At 49.5% G+C, this 23339-nt stretch overlaps 1 protein-coding gene across 4 annotated transcripts in view; it reads left to right on the forward strand.

Moving 5' to 3' along the window:
- HIPK2 (homeodomain interacting protein kinase 2) overlaps window positions 1-23339 on the forward strand; it is a 206734-nt gene that overhangs the window by 123755 nt on the left and 59640 nt on the right. For all 4 annotated transcript variants that reach the window (XM_018046873.1, XM_018046874.1, XM_018046875.1 and 1 more), the window contains exons 3-6: window positions 15022-15145; window positions 15540-15659; window positions 17739-17825; window positions 19771-19955. In XM_018046873.1, coding sequence (XP_017902362.1) covers window positions 15022-15145; window positions 15540-15659; window positions 17739-17825; window positions 19771-19955 — 516 coding nt within the window. The remainder of the gene's footprint in view (window positions 1-15021; window positions 15146-15539; window positions 15660-17738; window positions 17826-19770; window positions 19956-23339) is intronic.

Consider the following 23339-nt stretch of genomic DNA (forward strand, 5'->3'; position numbering starts at 1 on the left):
CTTAGCACTTCCTTAGGAGGCAAACATAGGCTCTGTCTTCTCAAGGAACTTTTGATCTCGTGGGGAAAGCCAGGACAAGCCTAAATGTACACATACAAAGACCTACTTACATAACTGACACTCTACAGAGGCGAGGGTGACAAGCTCGGTTACTTTAAATGATTTTTCAAAACTTCGTACCAATGATGACTACCATTCTTTCAAACATTCATTTAATTGCTTGTTGTTTCTTTTTTTTAGTTGTATCTTTTAAAATCTCCCTAGCTGCCTCCTCTCTTCCCATCTCCATTTGTTATTTCTTTCCTCAATTTCTAGATAAATAGTTTCTTCTCTTTACCTACCATTCCTCCATGTCTTTGATACAAACTTCCTAGGTCAAGCCTCTCCCATTAAAAATAAAGGATTTCTCCATGGAAGTCCCCATTATCAGAGAAGTACTAGACAGGGCTCACTTGTTCTCTATCCTTTCTCTTGCCTGACACATAAACACATGCATGTGCGTACTCAATCATGTCCAACTCTTTGCGACCCTATGGACTATAACCTGCCAGGCTCCTCTGTCCATGGGATTCTCCAGGCAAGCATACAGGAGTGGATTGCCATTTCCTCCTCCAGGGGATCTTCCTGACCCAGTAATCGAACCCACATCTCCTGCATTGCAGGCAGATTCTTTGCTGCCTGAGCCATCACGGAAGCCACACGTACATCTGTGATGCATAAACAACAAATAGTAAGAAGTCCCTGTGTCTGCTTCTTCCTTAGAAAATGGCTTTCGTCAGCAAGCATCTGTGTGTTGAACGTTGACTACATCCTGCAGGGTTTGTGGTAGGAAGAGGCTGAGACCTCTGCCTCTCCCAACCCGTGAGTGTGGCGCGTGACCACCCGTACATATGGAGGACTCACCCCCACAGCACTTGTGCCAGGTGTGCAGGGATGGATGAATAACAGATGCCCACTGCCTCCAGATGCTATCGGTCCAGCCGAGAAGCCGCTGGTAGACTTTTCTCGTTTTAAGAAACAGTTATCAGGGCAGGGATGAATGAAAGACTGGAATTGGCAGATGTGTTGTGGGGACACAGACTCAGAGAGAGCCTTGGTCAGGACAGAATTCTAGAGGAGGCAGGATTCGAGTTGGAAGCTTGACGGCCAGAGGAGGTCTTTCCATAGAGGCAAACTGGGGGTGCAGCTGGGGGTGGGGGGGGGAGGGCTGTTGGAAGGGATGCTGGGCGTGCTGCCAGGGCCTCGTCCTGACCACCCTGACGAGTCTGGGTGGTTCTGCCCTGTCACCCCTTGTGCCTCCACCAGATAGATCCCCCCTCCCTCTCAAGTCCATCTTGCTTTCCTTTTCTCCACCTCCTGAGCCCCAGCCCACTGACATGCAATGCCCTATTTCTATGCTTGGGTTAGTCTACTTAGCTGGAGTGGGGTTCAGTGCTCCAGGGAACAAGATGAACATTTTAATCTCTTTTACTGAAGGCTGCTCCATTCCAAAGGCAAGATCCGAAAGTCCCAGCTCTTGGGTTACAAAGAGGCCCCATTGTTTGGATGAGAAAAACAAGTTTCTTGACAGATGAGCAGTGGCGTTCTCATCTGGGGAGACAGCCTGCTCCCCTTCCACCGGCAGAAATGTCTTCCAGGCTCTCATCTGCAGTGTGCTGTAGGTCTGTCATGGTGACGTCCCTGGCTGTCCCCGGTGGCCTCCATCCCTCGGTCCTGCAGCAGTCAAAGAATGGGGGCCCTTTCAGAACATGCATCAGCCCCTGCACTCCGGCAGCCCCTCATGCAGCTGCCAAAAGCCAGCTTTGTTTTTCCTCCATGACCCAAGTGAGCACAAGAAAGCAAACTGGAGTTTTGTTTTGTTTCCATTTCCTCTAGGAAAAGTTGAATATTAGGTTTTCCCTAAATCAGCTGCCTTTGGCTGGAGACCTGGGATTTATGCCCACTCTCTTGTCCTAACTCCCATTGGAACAAACAACCAGCCACCATGGGGCCCGCATCTTTGCTCTGACCAGGGCAGGTCCGAACAGACCATGATTTAAGTCCCCTCTGCCACATGTCCTGCAGCAGAATTGAGTGAAGAATGGTACCTCCATTCTCCTCCGCCCATCTGGTCTCCTGGCAGAGCCAGCCTCATCCACCTGGCTCTTCTTCCTCCACGCACCTGTCCACATGCAGACAGGATACTTCCCACACTCTGTGGACCAGAACCTGCTCCATCGGCCAGGGTGGCCACTGGCTTTAGTTGAAAACTTGCTTAGGTAGCATATCAGCTGGCTTTGGCCCTTCTTTCTCTGTAATTCTCTACCGACAGTGCAGTAGCAGGAGGGAGGCCTTGTCTGAGGATGGAAATATCCCCGTGGCTACGGGGAAAGTCACCCTCCAGCATGTGTTCAACATCTTTACTCAGCAGGCTCCTCTCCATATCTCAGGTTTCGGCTCCGACTCTCTCAATTGGTACGTCTCCAATCGGTGACACTGAATGCATCTCCTTTTCAAAGAAGGAACAGGTTTATCACCAGGCCCTGTATTCCTCACCCCCATCCATCAGCCATAAAGACCGCCTTCTGATTTAGCCCTGCTAGTCACAGAGTCAGCGGGTGCCATAAGAAGGGAAATAACCTGAGATGAGCCTTGACTTTGCTACCGTTCACTTGCCAAGAGCTGGGCATCAGGGGACCCCATGCAGTACAGCATACTGGCTCTCCAGCCTCGTGCTGGTTCAGTCCAGACCTGAGAAACATTTCTGAGAACTCACTACGGGTCAGTGGAAGCTAAGTGTTAACCAATGGAAAGTTTTCCACTGAAATCAATAATTTCTTATAAGTAATAGTACCTTCTTAGTGTGCTTTCTTTTGGGATAGAGGCTGTTGTTCTGTCACTAAATCATGTCCCAGTCTTTGCGACCCCATGGACTGCAGCATGCCAGGCTCCCCACAGGCTCCCCTGTCCTTCACGGTCTCCCAAAGTTTGCTCAAATTCATGTCCATTGAGTCGGTGAGGCTATCTAACCATCTCATCCTCTGCTGCCCCCTTCTCCTTTTGCCTTCAATCTTTCCCAGCATCAGGGTCTTTTCCAGTGAATCAGTCTTCACATCAAGTGGCCAAAGTATTGGAGCTTCAGCATCAGTCCTTCCAGTGAATATTCATGACTGATTCCCTTTAGGATTGACTGGTTTGATCTCCTTGCTGTCCAGAGGACTCTCAAGAGTCTTCTCCGGCACCCTGGTTTGAAGGCATCAATGGCTGAGCCTTGAGTTAACTACTCAAAGGTGTGAAGGAGACCCCTCCCTTCTTCCCGGCCTGACATCCCACTTCTACCCCACTAGGGGTGACACATAACCACTCTGAATAAAGTGGAGGGGCTGCATCTGCCATGGGTCTGGAACTGAAATCCCAAATTCCCTCCCAGCGCAGAGTAGTGGCCTCAGGAAACAAAGGGTGCCAGCCTGTGACAGTGCCACGTGGGTAAGGCCTACCTGGTATCAGCAGACTTCCCAGGGAAGCTCGAAACGCAGTTCCAACCCTCAGTTTCAGTCAGCAGACTAGCAACAAAGCAGAAGAAACAGTCAACCAGCAGAACTAAAAAGAACATCCGAGGTTTTGTCTTCTTTCTCCCCCGTAGCCAGCTGCCCCGGGCTTTGCGCTGCACGCCTTCCCTCTGGTCTGGTCCTCCTGTTAAGGACCTGATTCCTGGAGACGTGGGGGCCACACTATAAGATGAACACACTCCTGTACCGGCCCCGTGTCACCACCGCATGCAGAGAGGGGACAGTGTCTGCATGCAGGGGAGGGGCTTGGTGATGCCCACCGCGTCTCTCCACCCAGCTGTGAGTGACACTGGGCGTTGCTTTCTGATAAGTCATGGAGCCGTTATGTTTTTGCTCTATGCATTTCTTTTTACATGTGTTGTTATTCACAATCAATCAAAGATTTTTTTAACTTTATAAAAGAACCTGGAGCCGTACGTGTGTAAAAAGAATCTCTAGGTGTAGTTCAGTTCAGTTCAGTCACTCAGTCGTGTCTGACTCTGCCACCCCATGGACTGCAGCACGCCAGGCTTCCCTGTCCATCGCCAACTCCCAGAGTTTCCTCAAACTCACATTGAGTCAGTGATGCCATCCAAATATCTCATCTTCTGTCTCCCCCTTCTCAATCTTTCCCAGCCCTCAATCTTTCCCAGCATCAGGGTCTTTTCCAGTGAGGCAGTTCTTTGCATCAGGTGGCCAAAGTACTGGAGCATCAGCATCAGTCCTTTCAATGAATACTCCGGACTGATTTCCTTTACGATTGACTGGTTTTGATCTCCTTGCAGTCCAAGGGACTCTAAGAGTTTTCTCCAACACCACAGTTCAAAAGCATCCATTCTTTGGTGCTCAGCCTTCTTTATGGTCCAACTCTCACATCCATGCATGACTACTGGAAAAACCATAGCTTTGACTAGACAGACCTTTGTCAGCAAAGTACTGTCTCTGCTTTTTAATATGTTGTCTAGCCTTGTCATAGTTTTTCTTCCAAGGAGCAAGCATCTTTTAATTTCATGGCTGCAGTCACCATCTGCAGTGATTTTGGAGCCCAAGAAAATAGTCTGTCATTGTTTCCATTGTTTCCCCATCTATTTGGCATGAAGTGATGGGACTGGACGTAGATGTACCGAAATCTGAGATTCCATTTCCCTGGCCAACAGGTGCTTCCACAGACATTTACTGAGCACATAGTTTCACCAAAAGTATGAGCATAAAATCTGGTAATATTATAGTCCCATGGGGTGTTGGAAGGCAAGAGCAGGCTTTCTCTAGCATCCCCTGACTTCATGATAACAAGCCCCAGAGACCCAGAAGATACAGATCACCGGGTGTGGGGTGGGCTGAGTAGACACAGTGCGTGGTACATGTCAAGAGGATAAGGAATTCCAGGACAGGGCCCGTGTTTTCGAAATGACCCATTATGAGATCTAAGTCATTCTTCCCAGGAACATTTCTTAAAGCGATTTACAAAGAATTAGAGGCTAACGTCAGAATATCCTCTAGATATCTGGGAACTGGTTTCCTAATTATACCAATATTGTTAGAAGCCTTTGGAGATTATAGTTATTGAGTTCTAGATCCAACCTTTTCTTCTGGTAGATAAGCAAGAAGGTTGGATTTTAGCACTGAATTCTGCAGAGTTGAAGTACAGCTGGGAACCAAGGGTCAGCACAGAGGTGAGGAATGGGAGGGTGGAGGTGTGTGTGTGTGTGTGTGCGCGCATATATTTAGTGTTCACCAGGCAAGTCTTCCTCAGAGTCAAAATGTTCATTGCCAATACAAATCCCAAAAAACTTCCGCTCTGATTCTAACATTGTCCTGAAATGGTTAGTTGACTCAAGGAAACGCACTTCCTTCGGGAGACTGTCCAAGTATGGCGTGAGAATGACGTCACCGGCACAGTCAAACCCTGATTATATATAATCAACTTTCCAGGTGGTTGTGATGCTTTGTTCTGATGTCTTGAGCATTTCTGTTTGTGAGAACTAGAGATGCTCAATTATAGCAGCATCACCAGTGAGGCTCTTGAATCCTCATAGCATACACACAGTTTTATGGCTGTCAGCAGTGGCCCCGAGAAAGAACTTCTAGAACCCCTCTGAAACAATTTCATTGCATTTGTAACATCAAGCTGGGACCACCACAGGCACCAGTTGGGTGTGTTCCCTGGCTTCTCCTCTGGAGTCAGAGCCTTGTCACTGTCAGAGGACAGCGTCCTCCTCGTTGTACTACAAGGCAGATTTTCTTAGAGAAAATCTCTCCTGTGGAGGGTGTGTGGTGCTCTCAGGATGCACAGCATTTGGTTAGACCAGTCTCCTTATCACCTTGGCTCAGGGAAGGCCCACACAGTGAGCAGGGCTCCTGGTCAACCTCACCCTGTGGTTTGTTCCTGGAGCTCTGTCTCTGAGTCACTTTGTCTTTCACCCATTTGTCAAGCACCTCAAAGACAGAGCTGCTTCTTTACTATCTCCAGTTTGCCAAGGAAGCTGTATCTTTTTCAAAATCAAACCCCAGGTTGACCTTGGATTAGCCAAGCCTCAGTTGCTGTCTCCACTTGGACCTTTCTGGGTCCCCCTGACATGGTACGAATCCATCTTCTAGAAATACTGCCCTGAGGCACTCTCCACCGTTCACCTTTCAGGTTGTCTTCTGTGAAAATCCTTTGGGCTTTGGGGTCCAATTTCCCTAAAATAGCCTCCTCCGAGTCCTCAGATTTCTGCCACTCCTAGGGTCCTGTGTGGCCTTGATGTAATCCTTTGCCTCCCAGTCCAGGCCACCAACTCAAATAGTGCCTCTGAGCGGGTGTCAGCCTTTCCAAGTCTCCTTACTTTTGCAGCGGAAACATAAGATTTAACAACCCATCTGAAATACAATTTTACATTTTGATTGCTTCTGCCCCAACCATACTGAGGTTACTTTCAATCTACATATATTTGTGGGAACAGGCTTTTTCACTGCAGTTCAATTCAAGAACACCTTATAATATCAGTGATTATAAAATACCATGGACTAACAGAGTGTCTTGCTTCCAGAGAGTTCAAACTGCTTTATAATTCTTCCAAACGTAATTTATCTTCATAAGCTGCTGCAGAGACAAGGAAAAAAGCAAGATTAATAATCACATTTTATAGATGGTGAAATAAAAACCCAGAGAAAGTGAGTAACATTTTTCCAGAAATGCACAGTCCTTCCTGTGCTCTCTGATTAGTGTTGCAGATTTATTGCCCAAGTTGGGAGTGGCCGTGAACCTTGCACTTGTGTTATTAGCGGGATGATGGAGACATGAACTTGGCCGGGGAGGTTGGGTGAGGAAGGGCTTGTACTGTGAAAGGTGATGCAGGGTTAGGGTCATGCCCTCCAGTAGGAAGAAGTAGGGAGTTGTGGATGGGAAGTTTTCTTTCTAAAGCTAAATGACAGGGACTTCGTTGTTGGTTATATTAACCTTTGCACCTTTTTTGTAAAGATAAATGAAAAAACTCTTTAATGGTTATGCTTTAATATATTTAAATAGTTTTCCTAACATTTCAATTTATAAGGAAGAAAATGGACCTTTAAGATGAAGAAAGGGGGACTTCCCTGGTGGTCCATTGGTTGAGAACCCGCCTGCCGATGCAGAGGACATGTGTTTGATCCCTGGCCCGGGAGGATTCCACGTGCCACGGGGCAGCTGAGCCCTCGTGCCACAACTCCCGGGCCCACGCTCTAAAGCCTGCGAGCCACAGCTGCTGAAGCCCGGGTGCCTGGTGTGCTCTGCAGCGGGGGAGGCCACTGCAATAAGAAGCCCTCACACCGCAACTAGAGAGTAGCCCCTGCTCGCCGCAACGAGAGAGAAGCGCGTGCAGCATCGAAGACCAAGCGCAACCAAAAAAGAAACGGCATTAATAAAACTTCTTTAAATGAGGGAAAGGGATGCTCTTTATCTAATTGCCGTCACATGGGCTTAGACACATTGTACATAATCCATAAGTGATGTACTATCTGCTGACTGCTTTCTCTGGGCCAGGCCCTGTGCTAGGTGCTCCTGTGATGCTGTTTCATTTTATCCTCCTGCCAACGTCAGGAAATCGGTATACAGCCACGACCTGATGGCACTGGTCCTGAGTGTTCCCACTCAACTCAGGTGGTGTGCACGCCTCTGTTGGAGGTCATTCCCCCATAGGGTCACAACATCTGCACGTGATCTGGGAATGCCTCACCAGCTACATGTACTGTCAGGAGAGCCACCGGAGTGAAATATCAAAGCTTAATCACTGCTGTGTCGAAAATGACAGTTGTCCGTTCTCTTTCTATAGAAAGATAGAATTTTCTATGTCTTGCTATGGAAATGTTGGAAAGGAACAATCTTTCTTAGGTGCAAATTTTGTCTGACACTTCGTGTGTGTTTCAAGTATTTCTGATGTCCCAAAATAGCAGTGAGGAGCCTCTGTAAGAGGATTCCGTGGGCTGGTAAGGGAAGGTTGAGTCCCTGACACAGCCTAGGTGGTTCTGAGCCCAGAGGGGAAAGGCCATGTCCCAAGCTGGCAGTCCTACCCACTAGGGACCCAAACTGAGAGACCAGAAATAGCCCCCATGCAAGAAACCAGGATGTGATTTCTTTTTTCTTTTTTTTTAAAGCATGTAAACTTTGAAATAGAAAGGCCAAGTAGTCTGCCTCTTGTCATAGGCAGTGTTGCCAAGGAGATGGCGCCAGCTTCAGGGAAAACTGGTGTCTGCTGAGGGTGTGGGTTTGAAACAGAAAGGTTTATTCCTTCTCCAGAGGTGTGGTGAGCACCTAGGTGCTCCAGGTGTCTGTGCTAGGTGCCAGAGGTGCAGCCAGAGGCCAGGGATGGATGTGTGCTCACCCCACCCTGTGCCTGGAAGCCACCTCGCCCGATCACCTCTCCCGAGAAGGCCCCCAGGCTTTGCCTCACCTGCGTGTGCTGGGCACTCGTTATATGTTGGCCACAGGCCCATTGTTGCCTCCGACTAGACAGTGAACTCCTGGAGGAACCGCAGGGTCTGGTTTCTGATCGTCAGCACCCAGCACAGTGCCTGGCATGTAGAAGATGCTTAGGAAAATGGCAGTTGAATTATTCCCCGCTAAGTGACTAAATAAGGGGCGCTAAACTCTGCCTTAGGATAACCCCTGCTAATAATGGTTTCTTCACTGAAGAATAAAAACACCTTAGCAACCATCTAATGTGCTTCCGGTGCACTGAACAGAAAGAAACCGATTTTAGACTTGACTTTGAACATCGAGGAGCTTGGAGCCTTACAGACCAGTGGAGCAGGGGCCAGGCATCTGCCCGATCATAGCAGAGGGGTCTTTGGTTCCCCAGGGATTAATGAGGGGCCAGATAAAGAAGTGCCTTCCTGAACTGAGGGCTCGTGTTGAGCAGATTTTTATGGAGCATCTGCTGTGTACCAGACTGAGGCTCAAAACGTAGGAACACAGGCCCTACCGTTGGGATAGTGGAGGGCGAACACCCAGACATGTATATACAACAGTTTTTGTTGTTGTTCAGTCGCTCGGTTATGTCTGACTCTTTGCGACCCCATGAACAGCAGCACACAGGCTTCCCTGTCCTTCACTATCTCCCAGAGTTTGCTCAAACTCATGTCCATTGAGTCGGTGATGCCATCCAACCGTCTCGTCTTCTGTTGTCCCCTTCTGTCTTCAATCTTTCCCAGCATCAGGGTCTTTTCCAATGAGTCAGTTCTTCGCATCAGGTTGGTCAAAGGACTGGAGCTTCAGCTTCAGCATCAGCCCTTCGGGTGGTCAGTTAATATTTATTGGACCGATCTGGTGGTTCATGTCTGAATGTTCACCATGCAGTCCACCAGCACCGAGAGCAAGGTGTGTTTGAGTGAGGAAGGGGCGGGGGAGGACAGGCCTTCTCAGAAATGTGACCAACGTGTCATGTGTGCAGACAAGAGGACACGGCCTTTGAATGGGGGAGAGTTTCAGAGTAAATTGGAAAAGGTTGAAACCAAAGGCAGGAGACCAGTAGGGGTTTACAAGAGAGAGCTGGACCACAGAGGGCTCCAGCAAACCCACAGTGTGGAGCTGAGTGGAGGATGGCTTCTAGAGGAAGCGGGAAGAGATGGGCCTTATCAGCCCTGCCCATTCACATGCACAGAAGTCCGCTTTTCCCCAGGTGAAAGGCTCACGCCTGGGCTCCCGTTCCTTCATGAAGATTCGCCCCTTCTACCCTCCTTTGTTTGCAAGCCTTAGAACTTTCCATCTGAGTCACATATGTTAGCACTTCTCTTATATTTAATAAAGGTTTATTCAACCTACAAATCCTTACTGATTGGCTCCTAAATGCCAGACCCTGTGCTGCCCTTGTGGACGTAGCAGAGGAGACAGACGGTGAGGAGGTTATTGGGAAAGTGCTGTAAAGTGACATTTATGGCACCGGAGATGGAGACTGACTGGGGTCGAGGGACGCCTGTCTGCGGCAGTGACAATTAAGCGGAGGTTTGAAGGATGAGAGAGAAGGAAGCCGCCACCTGAGAACCAGCGGAGAAGGCATTTGACGCCGAAGCAACAGCTCCTCGGGAAGGCTCAGGAAACTGGTTAGGCTGGGGCTCACTGAGCTGGGAGAGTGGATGGGCGACAGTGCTGGGCGGTCGGGGCCCAGCCGGGGGAGGGACTGAGATTTCCTTCCCAGGGAGGCAGGGAGCCTGGGAAGGACTTGGAGCTGAGGGCTTGTGACCTGTTGAGCTGGTAGAGAGTGGACGGGAGGAAGCAGTGATGGAGTGGAAAGACAGGAAGGCCCAGGGGAGGTGGTCAGGGCCAGGGCGGTGGCAGCAGAAGCGGAGAATCCGGGGCCAGTTGAGCTGCTTTGGAGCTGCCGTTATTGAGTGGCATGGACGCAGAGGGAGAGAGAGGAATCCAAGATCAATCCCAGGTTTCCAGCATGAGTAATGGGGCGGGGTGGGGGTGTGAGAGAAATTCCATTTAGTGAAACAGAGGACAGAGGGAGGAATTATTTGGGGTGGGAGGGTGCAGAGGAGCAGAGTTCCCTTTTAAAGACAAGTTGAGGTGATTGAGAGATATTCCAACGGAGATGTCAGGCCATCAGAAACATAAAGCTGGAGCTGAGAAAAGTCCAAGATGGAGACAGACTTTTGGAAATACACAAAATGGGATTTAAACCGCTAAGAATGGCCACAGTGACCGTCGCAGTTTCCCAACGTGCAGACACGAGTACCACAAAACACATGACTCAGAATAACAGAGCCTTGTTCTCTCACAGTTCTGGAAGCTAGACATCCAAAATCAAGGTGTCAGCAGGGCCGTGCTCCCTCTGAAGCCTCCAGGGAGGGGCCTTCTTGCCCCTTCTAGCTTCTGCTGGCTCCTTGGCTGTGACAGCATCACTCCAGTCTCTGCCTCCGTCTTCACATGGCCCTCTTCCCTCTGCGTCTGTGTCCAAATCTCCCCCTTCTTCCAAGGACACCAGTCATACTGGATTGGATGAAGGATGCACCCTGCTCCAGGACGAGGTCATCGTAACTGATGACATCTGTAGTCACCCCATTCCCAAAGAAGGGCCCACATTGAGCTACCGAAGATTAGGAACTTCAGCATGACTTTGGGACACAGTTCAACCCCATAAGAATTACCTAGAAAAACAACGAAATGAGAGAAGAGAAGGGGTCCTGGGGCTTTGCCATGGGCAGCGCTTGGACAGAGGAGGACAAGCCGTGAGCCGTAGAACAGAGCAAATGCAGGAGCACGTAGTGTCGTGCGAACCAAGATTGCCTGTTTCCAGACTGGGTGGAACGACCAGCCGTGTGGAAGAAACACGGCTCTCAGGCTCCAGAGCTGAGAACCTGACCAGTGGGCGCAACGTGGCCCCTGCTGGCCTCGGCGAGCTCCACGCTTGAATGGAGCAGAGGAGCAAGTCCAGTGAGAGGAGGGAGGGAAGATGCGAGAGACGGAGCATTGGAAGCTGCCAGACATGGCTCTTCAGAGACTTGGCTTTGGACGGAGAACAGAGAACTAGGGCAGCAGCTGCAGGGGCTGAAGGGATTGGGAGAGGTTTGGTTTTGGCGTGTTTTGTTCTTGCGTTCTGTTTTATTGTTTTTAGACGGGAGACACTGGAGTGAGAGTGTGCGCTTGGATTAGGTCTGTGTGTGCGTGTATGTGTGCGCGCGCGCGCACGCGCATGTGTGTGTGTGTGCACGGGTGCGCGTGTGTGTGTGTGTGTGTGTGTGTACTGTGTATGTTTTTGTGCTCAGCTTCAGTTGTCCCCTGTGCTTTGGTGTCGCCTCCCCAGCAGCCCGTGGGGGACAGGGCTGCACCTTCTATTTCTTTTGTCTCCCAGCTGCCCTGCCTGATGCCCACACATTTGCTCACTAGATCACAGCAAAAGAAATCCTCTGCCGTACATATCGCGATGCCAGGAATTGCTGTCATTCCGTTTTCTGATGGACTAAACAATTTTTTTTAATATTTACTTACGATTTATCTGGCTGTGCCTGATCTTAGTTGAGGCATGAGAACTCTTAGTTGCAGCATATGGGATATTACTTCCTCAACCAGGGATCGAACCTGAGCCCCCTGTATAAGGACCTCGGTGTCTTAACCACTGGGCCACCAGGGAAGTCCCCAACTAAATGGTTTTCACAGGTCCCATTCCTGTAGCGTGAGTCTGCTGTTTCTTGCCCAAGAACGTCACTGGCATGCCCTTTGCATGACAGTCTTACCTGTTGGATTCTGCTGGGCAGATCATCAGGGAACAGAATCTGGGAAATGGGTTTCCAGGGGTTCCCAGTGGTCTGCTTAAGGGCATGAAAAAGTGAAAGTGAAAGTTAGTCGCAAGAGTGTCCCACTCTTTGCGATCCCATGGACTGTAGCCCACCAGGCTCCTCTGTCCTTGGAATTCTCCAGGCAAGAGTGCTGGGGCATGAGGGCCAGTTAATTAACCTGATAGGAAGGACAGCCTCATGGTCAAGTCCAGAGATGGCCACACGGAACCAGAGCAGCCTGTTCCTAAGACCCGACCTGGAGACTGGAGTGTCCAGGCTACAACGGGCAAAGGGACAGGTCACAAGAATGGGAGACAGAGGTGCCGAGATGCCTGATTCTGAGCCAGCAGCAGCTGCCACAAGAGGGGCTTCTCAGGACCAGAGCAGGTACCTCCCCAAGGAGAGGCCGCAGTCTCCACGTGAGAGGAGGCAGGTAGACACGTCTAACTCTCGAATAGAGAGGACAGAAAGCAAAGCAGGTTCTGCCACATGTGTAACAAGAGCATGTTATTTTCACTATCATGTTCTTTTGAGACACTCCCTTCTTTTCAAAAAGATGTGGTTTTTGTTTTTTTTTTTTAAACCGAAACCACCGCGGAAGAGATGGCATTGCTGGAAGCAACCTGCGGTAGTCTCTTCAGTTCCACGTAATGATCTGTGGCTCTGGAAGCCCTGGTGTGTGGGGCACCGCTGGACACAGTGACCTAGGCCAGGTCCAAGGTCCCATGACCTGGGACAGTCCAGCACTGATGCCTCCCCAGCCTCACCAGGGCATCTGTGCCGGAGGGCAAGAGCCATCCCCCACGTCCACGTGAACTGTCAGCAACTAGGCTGGGAGGAGACAAAGACCAAGGACAGAGCGAAGTGTCAGGCACACCACTGGAGCTGAAGACACCCAGCAGCAAGGGGGCAGGGACATCTCGCTCCCTGGCCCTCTGCAGTAGTCCCCTCCTTCCAAGCCCACGGAGACCCAACCTTGGCCTTGCAGCCCAGACCACAGTCTCAGCGCCCTAGAAGCACCAACAGTAGTGCTGCCTCTCCAGCTCCAAGAAGGGAAGAGACTCCTTTTTACAGCTGAAAAATCAAAAGACTTGATAGCAAGACCTTTTGGTTCTTATTTGTTTTTTCAGAACCGTTATGTAGAGAAAGAAAGAAAAAAAAAACCAGCAATGAGAGCCAGTTTAAAGGAGCAGGCAGGGAGATGCTTTGTGCAGGGAAAATTCAGCTCTAAGCTCCAACAAGTGGAGGTGCTCCTGGCACCCCTCCCTCCCTCCTCTCCTGCTGGCTGGGCAAAGAGAACCCCGATAGAGAAAAGTCTCCCAGCTCCCGGGCTCCCTCTCCAGGCTGCTAAAAAGGTGGAGTTGCATCTTCCTGGATCACGCCATCAAGGGGACCGTTGATAGAGAAAACAGAAGTTGGGCCCGTGCATCAGCAGAATGCCTTAAGCCACGTTTAAAAAAAAAATATCATAAACTGAGTTCATATCTCATGCTCTGAGCGTGGTTTTCTCCAAAATGTGAACCTAGCAATCATGACCAATTCCTAGAAAAGCAGAGCTACTCTTGTGGTCTTTGGTTTTGATTACCAAGTACATGTGAAATTTTCTCTTTGAGTTTAGGTGATTTCCTTCAGAAGTTCCAGCAGGTAACCAGGTTTATCATGTGAAGGAATATATTTTCTGAAGTTAGGAAAGGGTTTATAATGGAATTCTGATTTACACCGGAACTACAGATCATGAACCAGGTACTATAATTGTCATAGGAGAGAATTCTTTAGAAGGTAATGAAAAAAAAAAAAAACTAGTGTTTCCTTGGAAAAGTATGATACAAACTCCTAAAAAGGGATTGTTGGTATAAACAGATACTGGATTTAATCCCATTCTGCGGGGAGGCAACTTGTTTTATATATGACTGAAAATAGAATACCTGTACTTCAGAATTTCTTTGTAAAAACTAAGCATCCTTGGGACTTCCCTGGTGACCCAGTGGTTAAGACTTGGAGCTTCCACTGAATGTTCAGGGAGCAGGTTTGATCCCTGGTCAGGAAACTAAGTGGAGAAGGCCATGGCAACCCACTCCAGTACTCTTGCCTGGAAAATCTCATGGATGGAGGAGACTGGTAGGCTGCAGTCCATGGGGTTGCTAAGAGTTGGACACAACTGAGCGTCTTCACTTTCCCTTTTCACTTTCATGCATTGGAGAAGGAAATGGCAACCCACTCCAGTGTTCTTGCCTGTAGAATCCCAGGGACGGCGGAGCCTGGTGGGCTGCCGTCTATGGGGTCGCACAGAGTCAGACACGACTGAAGTGACTTAGCAGCTTAGCAGCAGGAAACTAAGATCCTGCACGCCACTCAGCAAAATTAAAAAAAACCTGGGCATTCTCTAAAGGTTGATTTCCTGGGTTTTCAGCTACAAAAGATAATTCCTGAGTATCTCAAAGGCGTTGATTAGCTCGTCTGGCTGGAGCGTGATGGTAGTGAAGCAGTAGCTGTGGTTCCCTCTGGGTCTGCTCTACAACCTCAGACCTGCCGTGCATCTCAGCCAGTCACCTAGCCAGGCACCCTACTGATGGGAGGACCAAGCCAAAGGATGCAAGGATCATTGCAACCCAGCTCAAGAACAACAGGACCTTGCGGGGGTCAGTAACAGTAGCTTGGGTTTGAAAGACTGGATTTTTTTTTTTTTTTAGAATTCGTATAGAAATAGCTTCCTGCTTTTCCAAATTGCTAATGACTGTTTTTTTCCATTCTTCCTTTTCAGGGCCCCTGAGATCATCCTGGGTTTACCATTTTGTGAGGCAATTGATATGTGGTCTTTGGGCTGCGTCATTGCAGAGCTGTTCCTGGGCTGGCCACTGTATCCAGGAGCTTCAGAGTATGATCAGGTGGGTCCAGACAGCACAGGTGTTCTCAGCCAGCTCTCTTCATTTGTGTGGATGGGCACCCCATCCGTAACCTGACATGGGGTGGGGCTCTGAGGTGTGATACTGTCTCCCAAACCTTCCTTCCCTTCAATCACTTTTTTTTTTTTTTTAATTTAGCCACAACCTTTATTGAAGCATCTTACCTGTGTTATCCCTTCAAGTACCAGTATCCAAGTTTACAATTGAGGATCGCCTGGCTTTTATTTCTTTGTTCTTCTTCCTTTTCCCTTTTCCTTTGATTACTTCATTCTCTCCCTATAAAATTGTCATTTTTCTCTGAGACACTAGAGCTGTTAGTATACCACGTGTATGGTGACAGGAAAAGCCCTGACCTCATTCCCATCTTTCCTTGCAGATCCGGTATATTTCACAAACACAGGGTTTGCCAGCAGAATATTTATTAAGCGCGGGGACAAAGACAACTAGGTTTTTCAACCGGGACACAGACTCGCCGTATCCTCTGTGGAGGCTGAAGGTAGGAAGAGCGCCTGCCTCATTCCTCACCAACACCCAGCTTACGGGGAAGAAGGTCCCCGCGAAAAGTGCCCCCATTCGCCAGGAGCCTTTAACCGAGGCACATGGGTCCTGGCTCTGACTCTGATTTGGCCATGACGGGGTCGCGACTGTGGATAATACATGGTGGATGGATTTTTGAATGTTCAGAAAGCACCGCTTTGCTTGACCTACTGCCTTTGCACCTCAAGCTCTGATTGCTAAACTCCCTCAATTTCATCCAGTAAACCTGGACGACCTGCCTGGTTCGCTGCTGGATAGAGAAATGAAAGAAGTGAATGGTCCCCCACCCTTAAGGAGCTCCCAGTGCAGAGGGAGACTGAACCTGTGTGATAGCCCTGCCCCCTCCCCATGGCCAGCACCATTTCCGGCAGGAACAGAATGTGGGAGCCTGGAGGAGGGAGCCTTGATTCCTGCTATGGCAGAGGGTCGAGGAGAAGCGTTTAAGCCAGGCCCTGAAGGGTGCAGAGAGCCTTGCAGGCAGCTACACAGTATCCGAAGGCTCCGGGAGGGGTCTGCTGGCCCCGCCGGCAGGTGGTGTAGCGCCTCACTGCACACCATAAACTCGGGCGGCTTGACTTTAACGGAAGCATATTTTGCTTTCACTTTGATCTGTGCCTAATAATTAAAATTAATGTTGTTGGTTTTGTTTTTTTCCTGGGAAGGAGAAAATAATATACCTCTTAAGTGTGTTTTGTGTTCATTTTAGGTGTTGGGTGTTTTTTTGCAAGAGTGTAGGTGGGTATTTTTTTAACAGAAACCACAGCCAAACTGTAATACATTTAGAGATAATGCGTGGTCAGTGATGGCAAAAGATTTAGAAAAGAGATCTGGCAGCTGAGCAGGCCTCTGAGGCTCCTGATGGGAGGCTGGCGTTTGGCAGCGGTTGAGGGTGAGCGGCTCAAGGTCAGGTCCAGTGAAAAAGAGTCCTGGCAGGAGGAGGCTGAGGCTGGCCATTACTGTGTCTTAGTTAGGAGATTCAGGCCTTCTTAGCCAGCTGTTCCCTCATCGAAGCCTGGATCTTAGCAGCTCCAGGTGTGCTGTCCTTGAGTGAGTCTTGGAGGATCAATTACCTGTGACCCACGAATAAGTCCAAAACCCCATAGTCATTGGAAACAGCAGCTTCCTAGACTGAGGCCAGTTCAGGAACTGGACGTGTGTCCCCTGGACCCAAGCAGAGGGGACTGTCGAATAGACTCCAGAGCCAGCAGTCACGTGACCTTGGCAAGCTCCTCAAGCTTTCTGCCCTTCTTTGCCCCTCTGGAAGATGAGCTGGTAATCGGCCTCCCTAAATTGGTTGTGAAGGGCATTACATGAGTTCACGTGCTTTGGAACAGTACCTGGGGACTTCCCTCGCAGTCCAGTGGTTGAGAATCTGCCTGCCAATGCTGGAGACTTGGGTTTGATCCCTGTTCCAGGAAGGCTGCACATGCAGAGGGGCAACTAAGCCTGTGCCCCCCAACTACTGAAGCCCATGTGCCCTATAGCCCATGCTCCACAATAAGAAAAGCCACCACAATGAGAAACCCCCTGTGGCCACAATTGGAGAAAGTCTGCACGCAGCAATGACCCAATACAGCCAAAAATAAATACATAGTTAAATAGATGAATAATTTTTAAAAAGTAGTGTCTGACACATAGGGAGAGCTCTATGTATAAGAGTTTGATAAATTAAAGTTTTACAATGTGTGGACCAAAGGCTTCTGCTTTTCCACATATGAAACCTAACCACATCCCTTAAACTTAGGGGAGAACATGGTTCTCGGGGTTGTGGCATATACTGCCTTCTGGGGATCCTCCAGATCTGACTCAGAGCTGGCCCCCCAACAGTGTTCGTGGGAAGGGAGGAAGGAGGAGGGATGACCTAAGTGTGGAGCAGGAAGAGAGGAAGGCATTCTGGGCAGGTCACTTTAAGAATCCTGTCTCCTCTCTGAAAGGTGGGACAAGATCCTCAGGGGGAGAAGCAGAGGTTGGCGGGTTTGAGTCACAATGACTAGGAAATAATTCATATTACCAATGGCCTGGTGCCTCTCTTGACCAGACACCAGATGACCATGAAGCAGAGACGGGGATTAAGTCAAAAGAAGCAAGGAAGTACATTTTCAACTGTTTAGATGACATGGCCCAGGTAAGCTCCATGGGTGAGTATACAACGTTAGCCCTTTCAGAGCCAAGCACAACAACACTTCTGCAGGAGTAATTAACAGAGGATGGAGGGTAGAAATCCACTTGACTCCAATGTGGTGGCTGACTTTGACCTTAAACAATGATATGTTGGCCTTAGGAAGTATACCATTGAGTGTGTGGAACATTTTTAAGACCTTACACCAGCTCTTTAAACAGCTTCAGTTTACTGGCTCTCAATTGTAAAATAGCACTGGCCAATCTGACTGGTGTCTTCATGAGAAGAATTCAAGCCCATTAGTTCATTTGAGTACCATGAGTTCTCTAGTGCCACTTTAACAAGGGGCCATAAACTGGTGACTTAAGACAACAGCGTTTATTCTCTTGCAATGCTGGAGGCTGGAAGTTTGAGATCACAGTACCAGCAGGCCATGTCCCCTCTAACAGCTCTAGGAAGAAACTGGCCCAGGCTGTTCTAGTTTCTGGTGGCCCCCTTGACTTGTATCTGCATCCCCCAATCTCTGTCTCATTCATGTGGCCTTCTTTTCTCTGTGTTCTCTGTGTTCCCTCTTTTCTCTGGGTCCAAAATCTCCCTTCTTTCTCTTACAAAGACACCAGTCATTGGCTGTATGGCCCACCCTACTTCACTGTGACTTTAACTTGGGTAACATCTGCTGAGACTCTGTTTCCAAATTAGGTCCCATTCCTGGGTACCAGGGACCAGGACATCCATCTTTTGTGAGCACACAACGCAATGCAGTCAGTCTCTCTCAGGTCATCCTTGTGTCCAGAGAGAATTCTAGAACACCAGCTATTTTTAGAATAAAACCTAGTCTAAAATCAGGGCAACCCAAAGTGAGTTTTTCTTCAAAGCAATGAGAAACACAGCTCCAGACCAATGAACACTTAACACACTTCTTACTGAAGATGAGTGTAACCAAAACTCATGACTCCAAGTAAAGTATACTTGTCAGTTGATTAGAAGCTTTGATTTTCTGAGAAAACTGAAATTGCTTTCCAGTACATGTCTTGGGGCTGAGGGGGAGAAAGCACCACAAAACAAGCTTTTAAAGGTCATCGTAGTATAGGTTTCCCAGGCAGTACAGTGGTAAAGAATCTGCCTGCTGATGCAGGAGACACAAGTTCGATTCCTAGGTCAGGAAGAGCCCCTGGAGAAGGAAATGGAAACCTGCTCCAGTATTCTTGCTGGGAAATCCCACGGACAGAGGAGCCTGGTGGGCTACAGTCCACAGGGTCAGAGAGAGTCGGACACGACTGAGCACACGCACACGCCGTATAGGCTTGCTCTTGGAAGAAAAATCTTGTGTTCAGATATCCTGCCTGCCTTCGCCAGAGGCGGTCCCAGTGAACCCAGGGATTCAAATAACTCAGACCCTGGCTCAGGAGCTGCTAGGTGTGGGAAGCAGACCCCAATACCTCTGTTGGAAGGTTAAAGAAACAAACCTTTTTGCATCTTATTTTTTACTGCGTGGTTGTAATTATTGTTTTTTAACCATGGGGAAATATGTGTAGCCTAAAATGGTACAACTCTAGGTATGCCATTCAGTACGTTCACATTGTCTCAAGCACAGTCTCCAGAATTCTTTTCATCGTATGGTTCTTTTCAGTGAGGCGTGATGCAAGGTGCATTTCAGCCTAACTGATGAAAGCAGGAGCCAGCTGCGCCCGCACATTCATATCTATGCAGGTGCCCACAGGGGCCTCCCTCTTCCCTGAGCAGCCTACCCCGGCCTCTCCTGCAGAGAGAACAGCCGTGACCTGCGGGCAGTGATGACCCGTGGCAGCGCCCCCCACGGGGCAGACACAGCCTTCTAGGGGCTGGGAAGGGGTGACCAAGAGATTAGGATGGAGCTGCAGAGCACAGAACGGAGGGATGGGGCGAGGGAGGCCCAGCGGAATCTCGGTGACTTGTCCCCACTTGCTTGCAGGTGAACATGACAACAGATCTGGAAGGGAGCGACATGTTGGTGGAGAAGGCCGACCGGCGGGAGTTCATCGACCTGCTGAAGAAGATGCTGACCATAGACGCCGATAAGAGAATCACTCCAATCGAGACCCTGAACCACCCCTTCGTCACCCTGACACACTTACTCGACTTTCCCCACAGCACACAGTAGGTGTCCTGGTCGTTGCTTTATCCCAGGGGTCGGCAGACTTTTTCTTTAAAGCCCCAGGTAGTGCATATTTCAGGCTTTGTAGGACTTCCCTGGTGGGTCCAGTGTTCAACACTCTGAACTCCTTTCAATGCAAGGAGTGCCTGTTTGATCCCTGGTCGGGGAACCAAGATCCCACATGCCTTGAGGCCCCCCCCAAAAAAAAAAAAATCAGGCTTTGTAGCCGTATGGTCTCTGTCACAACAACTCAGCTCTGCCATTAGAGTTGAAAGCAGCTGTAGACATTACAGAAACCGACAAGGGAAGCTGTGTTCCACTAAAAATTTATAAAAATAGTCGGCAGCCACACTGGGACCCTGGGCTGAAGTTTTCTTAACACCAAAAAGGGAACAGTGGGGCATGAGAGGGCATGAGGCCGGGTGGACCAGACCTGGGGTGTCTGCACGAAGGGAGGTGCTCAGAATGGCAGCTTCTGTGATACAGAGCCACGTGCAAGCCAGAGGTCATGCGTGGACTTGGTCCCGTGTGGATTGGGATCTGTTGATTTATTCATTCATTTATTCATTCCCTGGGCTGGGCCAGGGGCTGGAGGCAGTGGGGAGCAGAGCAGATGGGCACCCTGCCCACTGGAGTTTAGAGTCTACAGGAGAGAAAGTGGAAAGTGAAAGTGAAAGTTGCTTAGTCGTGTCTCACTCTGCAACTCCATGGACTGTCCATGGAATTCGCCAGGCCAGAATACTAGAGTGGGTACCCATTCCCTTCTCCAGGGGACCTTCCCAACCCAGGGATCAAACCCAGGTCTCCCGCATTACAGGTGGATTCTTTACCAGCTGAGCCACTAGGGGAGCCCAAGCATACTGGAGTGGGTAGCCTATCCCTTCTCCAGGTGATCTTCCCAACCCAGGAATCAAACTGGGGTCTCCCACATTGCCCGCAGGTTTTTTACCAGCTGAGCACCAGGGAAGCCCCTATAGGAGAGAGGAAGGCACTAAACCAAAGATCCCCAAGTAATCAGGCTGTTCTCAGGGGATACGAAGGGCAAGCAGAGCATGCAACAAGAGGACCTTGCTGGAGGCAGGGCGTGGATGACCCACGGGTGTGACCGCCCAAGGAGAGGGAGCCGCTTGGTGGAAAGGCCAGTGAGAGTGGAAGGGGCCTTGCCAGGTGGAGACCCCAGCACGGGCAAGATCAAGCACTCGGGGACAGGGAGAGATGAGACCTCAGGATAAGCCAGTGGCAGGGCTTCCGTGTTATGGATTTCGCTCTTTCTCCTAAGAGTAATGGGAAGTCATTAAAGGATTGATGGCCGGGAAATGGCTGATTGGAGTTGTGTTAAACAAAGATCGGTCTGCTGTCGCTCGATCAAGTCAAATAAGCTTGGAAAAAATGCCCATCAGATCTAGCAACTTGGAGGTTGCTGGTAACTTACTGTTTCTGTGGATGGTAGAAGCAGAAACCAGTTTAGCAGGTTGAAAGATTGAGTGAGAGGTGAAGAAATAGATGGTACCCTTTCAGGAAGGAAGGCTGTGAAAGGCGAGGGACAAAATAGAGGGGTGACTCAGGAAGGCCCAAGGAGGGGGTTTCTTTTCATATGAAAGAGACTTGAGCATCTTAAGAGGCTGATGGGAAGTGCCTGGTAGTAAGTAAGAGATTAAAGATAAAGGGTGCTCAGAAGATGTTTCTCGAGGTAGTGGGAAGGACCAGGATTCGGAGGGCAGGTGGAGGAATAGGCAACCTCACAGAGGGTGGGCAGAGGAGAGCGCATGGCTGTTGCAAGCGCCTGGTGCAGTGGAGGAGAGTTGATGGGCTTCTTCCACCAGCTTCTGTCTCTCCTTGTTGGAAACAGGGTATTGGTGGTTAAAGGAGGGTAGGAAATCTTAGGTAGCGGAAGGTAGCAGAGACACTTGAACAGAGAAACAGAGCAGAATCCTGACTGTGGGGGTTGGACTGGAAAAGCCCGGGGTGTAAATGAACTCCCCAGATGAAGGCATGGAATCAACAGAGTCCTTCCAGGTTGGAGTTTGGCTGCGCTGCTAAGAGAAAAAGATTGACACAGATTTATGATGTTGGCAGTGAAGAGACTATAATCTGAAGTCATGGCTATGCAAGGCTTAGCTAAAAGAAAAAGGAAGTGAAGCTGGGAGGGGTCCATAGAGACTGAGTGGTCTGATCAGCTCAGAGAACGCTTAGTACCGTAATAGTTGAACTAGCCAGAGGCGTGGAAAGTGTGCCTAGGAGGTGGGATGCTTGAATCTATGGTTGTGGAAATGGCACGATTTCAGGCTTGACAATCCAGGGAATGGGGTGGCTGGAATTAATAGGTCTCTGGAGATAAGAAGGAACTAAGGAGCCAGGGAGTCTGACCAGGAATCAGGGTGACCTCCAAAGGGCTTCCCTGGTGGCTCAGACAGTAAATAATCTGCCCGCAATGCAGGCAACTCGGGTTCAATCCCTGGGTCAGGAAGATCCCCAGGAGAAGGGAATGACAACCCACTCCCAGTGTTCTTGCCTAGAGAATTCTGTGGACAGAGAAGCCTGGTGGGCTACAGTCGATGGGGTCATAAAGAGTCAGACACAACTGAGCAACTAACACTTCCACTTTTTCACTTTTCGAAGTCTCCCAGGTGGGCAGGACTGAGCTAGTGGCCCGGCCTTGGTGCCTGACGGGGAGAGAAGAGAAGGGAGGATTAGTTTGAGGAGGTGCCATCACAAAGCACCACTGAGTGGCTGAGTGTCACAAACAGCAGACACTCATTTTCTTATTCTAGAAGCCCACGAGCTCGGTGTCCGGCAGAGCTGGCTTTTTCTGTGGCCTCTCTCCTCGGCTTACGCGTGGCCGTTGTCTGCCCGAGTCTTCCTGTCGTCTTCCTCTACGCTGTCTGTGTCCCGATTTCCTCCTCCTCCTAAGGAATTGGGTCAGGGCCTGCCCTAATGACCTCATTTCACCTCTTTAAAGATCCTATCTCCAAATTCAGTCCCATTCTTAAGTACTAGGGGGTTAGAACTTTAATATGTGAATCTGAGGGGCACAGTTCAGCCTATAAACAGAGTCAAGAGAGAGAGCACTTCAACCTCTGAGGCACTTAGGACATGAAAGAATAAACAGCCCTCTTTCCCTGGGTGTGTGCAGGGAGAAGCAGGGTGCTCAAGAAAGCAGCAGATTTCAGGTGGCATCAGGAGAGAGAGGGATACATGGAAAGAGCCCAGCTGAGACAGCCACGGGTCACCCATGAGCCCCGCTACAGCCAGAATCAGATCAGGTCAAGTCTCGAGGCTGGATGTGACCCTCAGCAGCATACGAGAAATGAGGGTGTGGCACCCATCACCAGTGGTGCTCCCTCTCTTTTCAGTCTGTTCCTTACTAGCTGTTGTTGAGCAAGTCA

The sequence above is a fragment of the Capra hircus genome, chromosome 4 (genome assembly GCF_001704415.2).
Source record: "Capra hircus breed San Clemente chromosome 4, ASM170441v1, whole genome shotgun sequence".
NCBI classification, from domain to species: Eukaryota; Metazoa; Chordata; class Mammalia; order Artiodactyla; family Bovidae; genus Capra; species Capra hircus.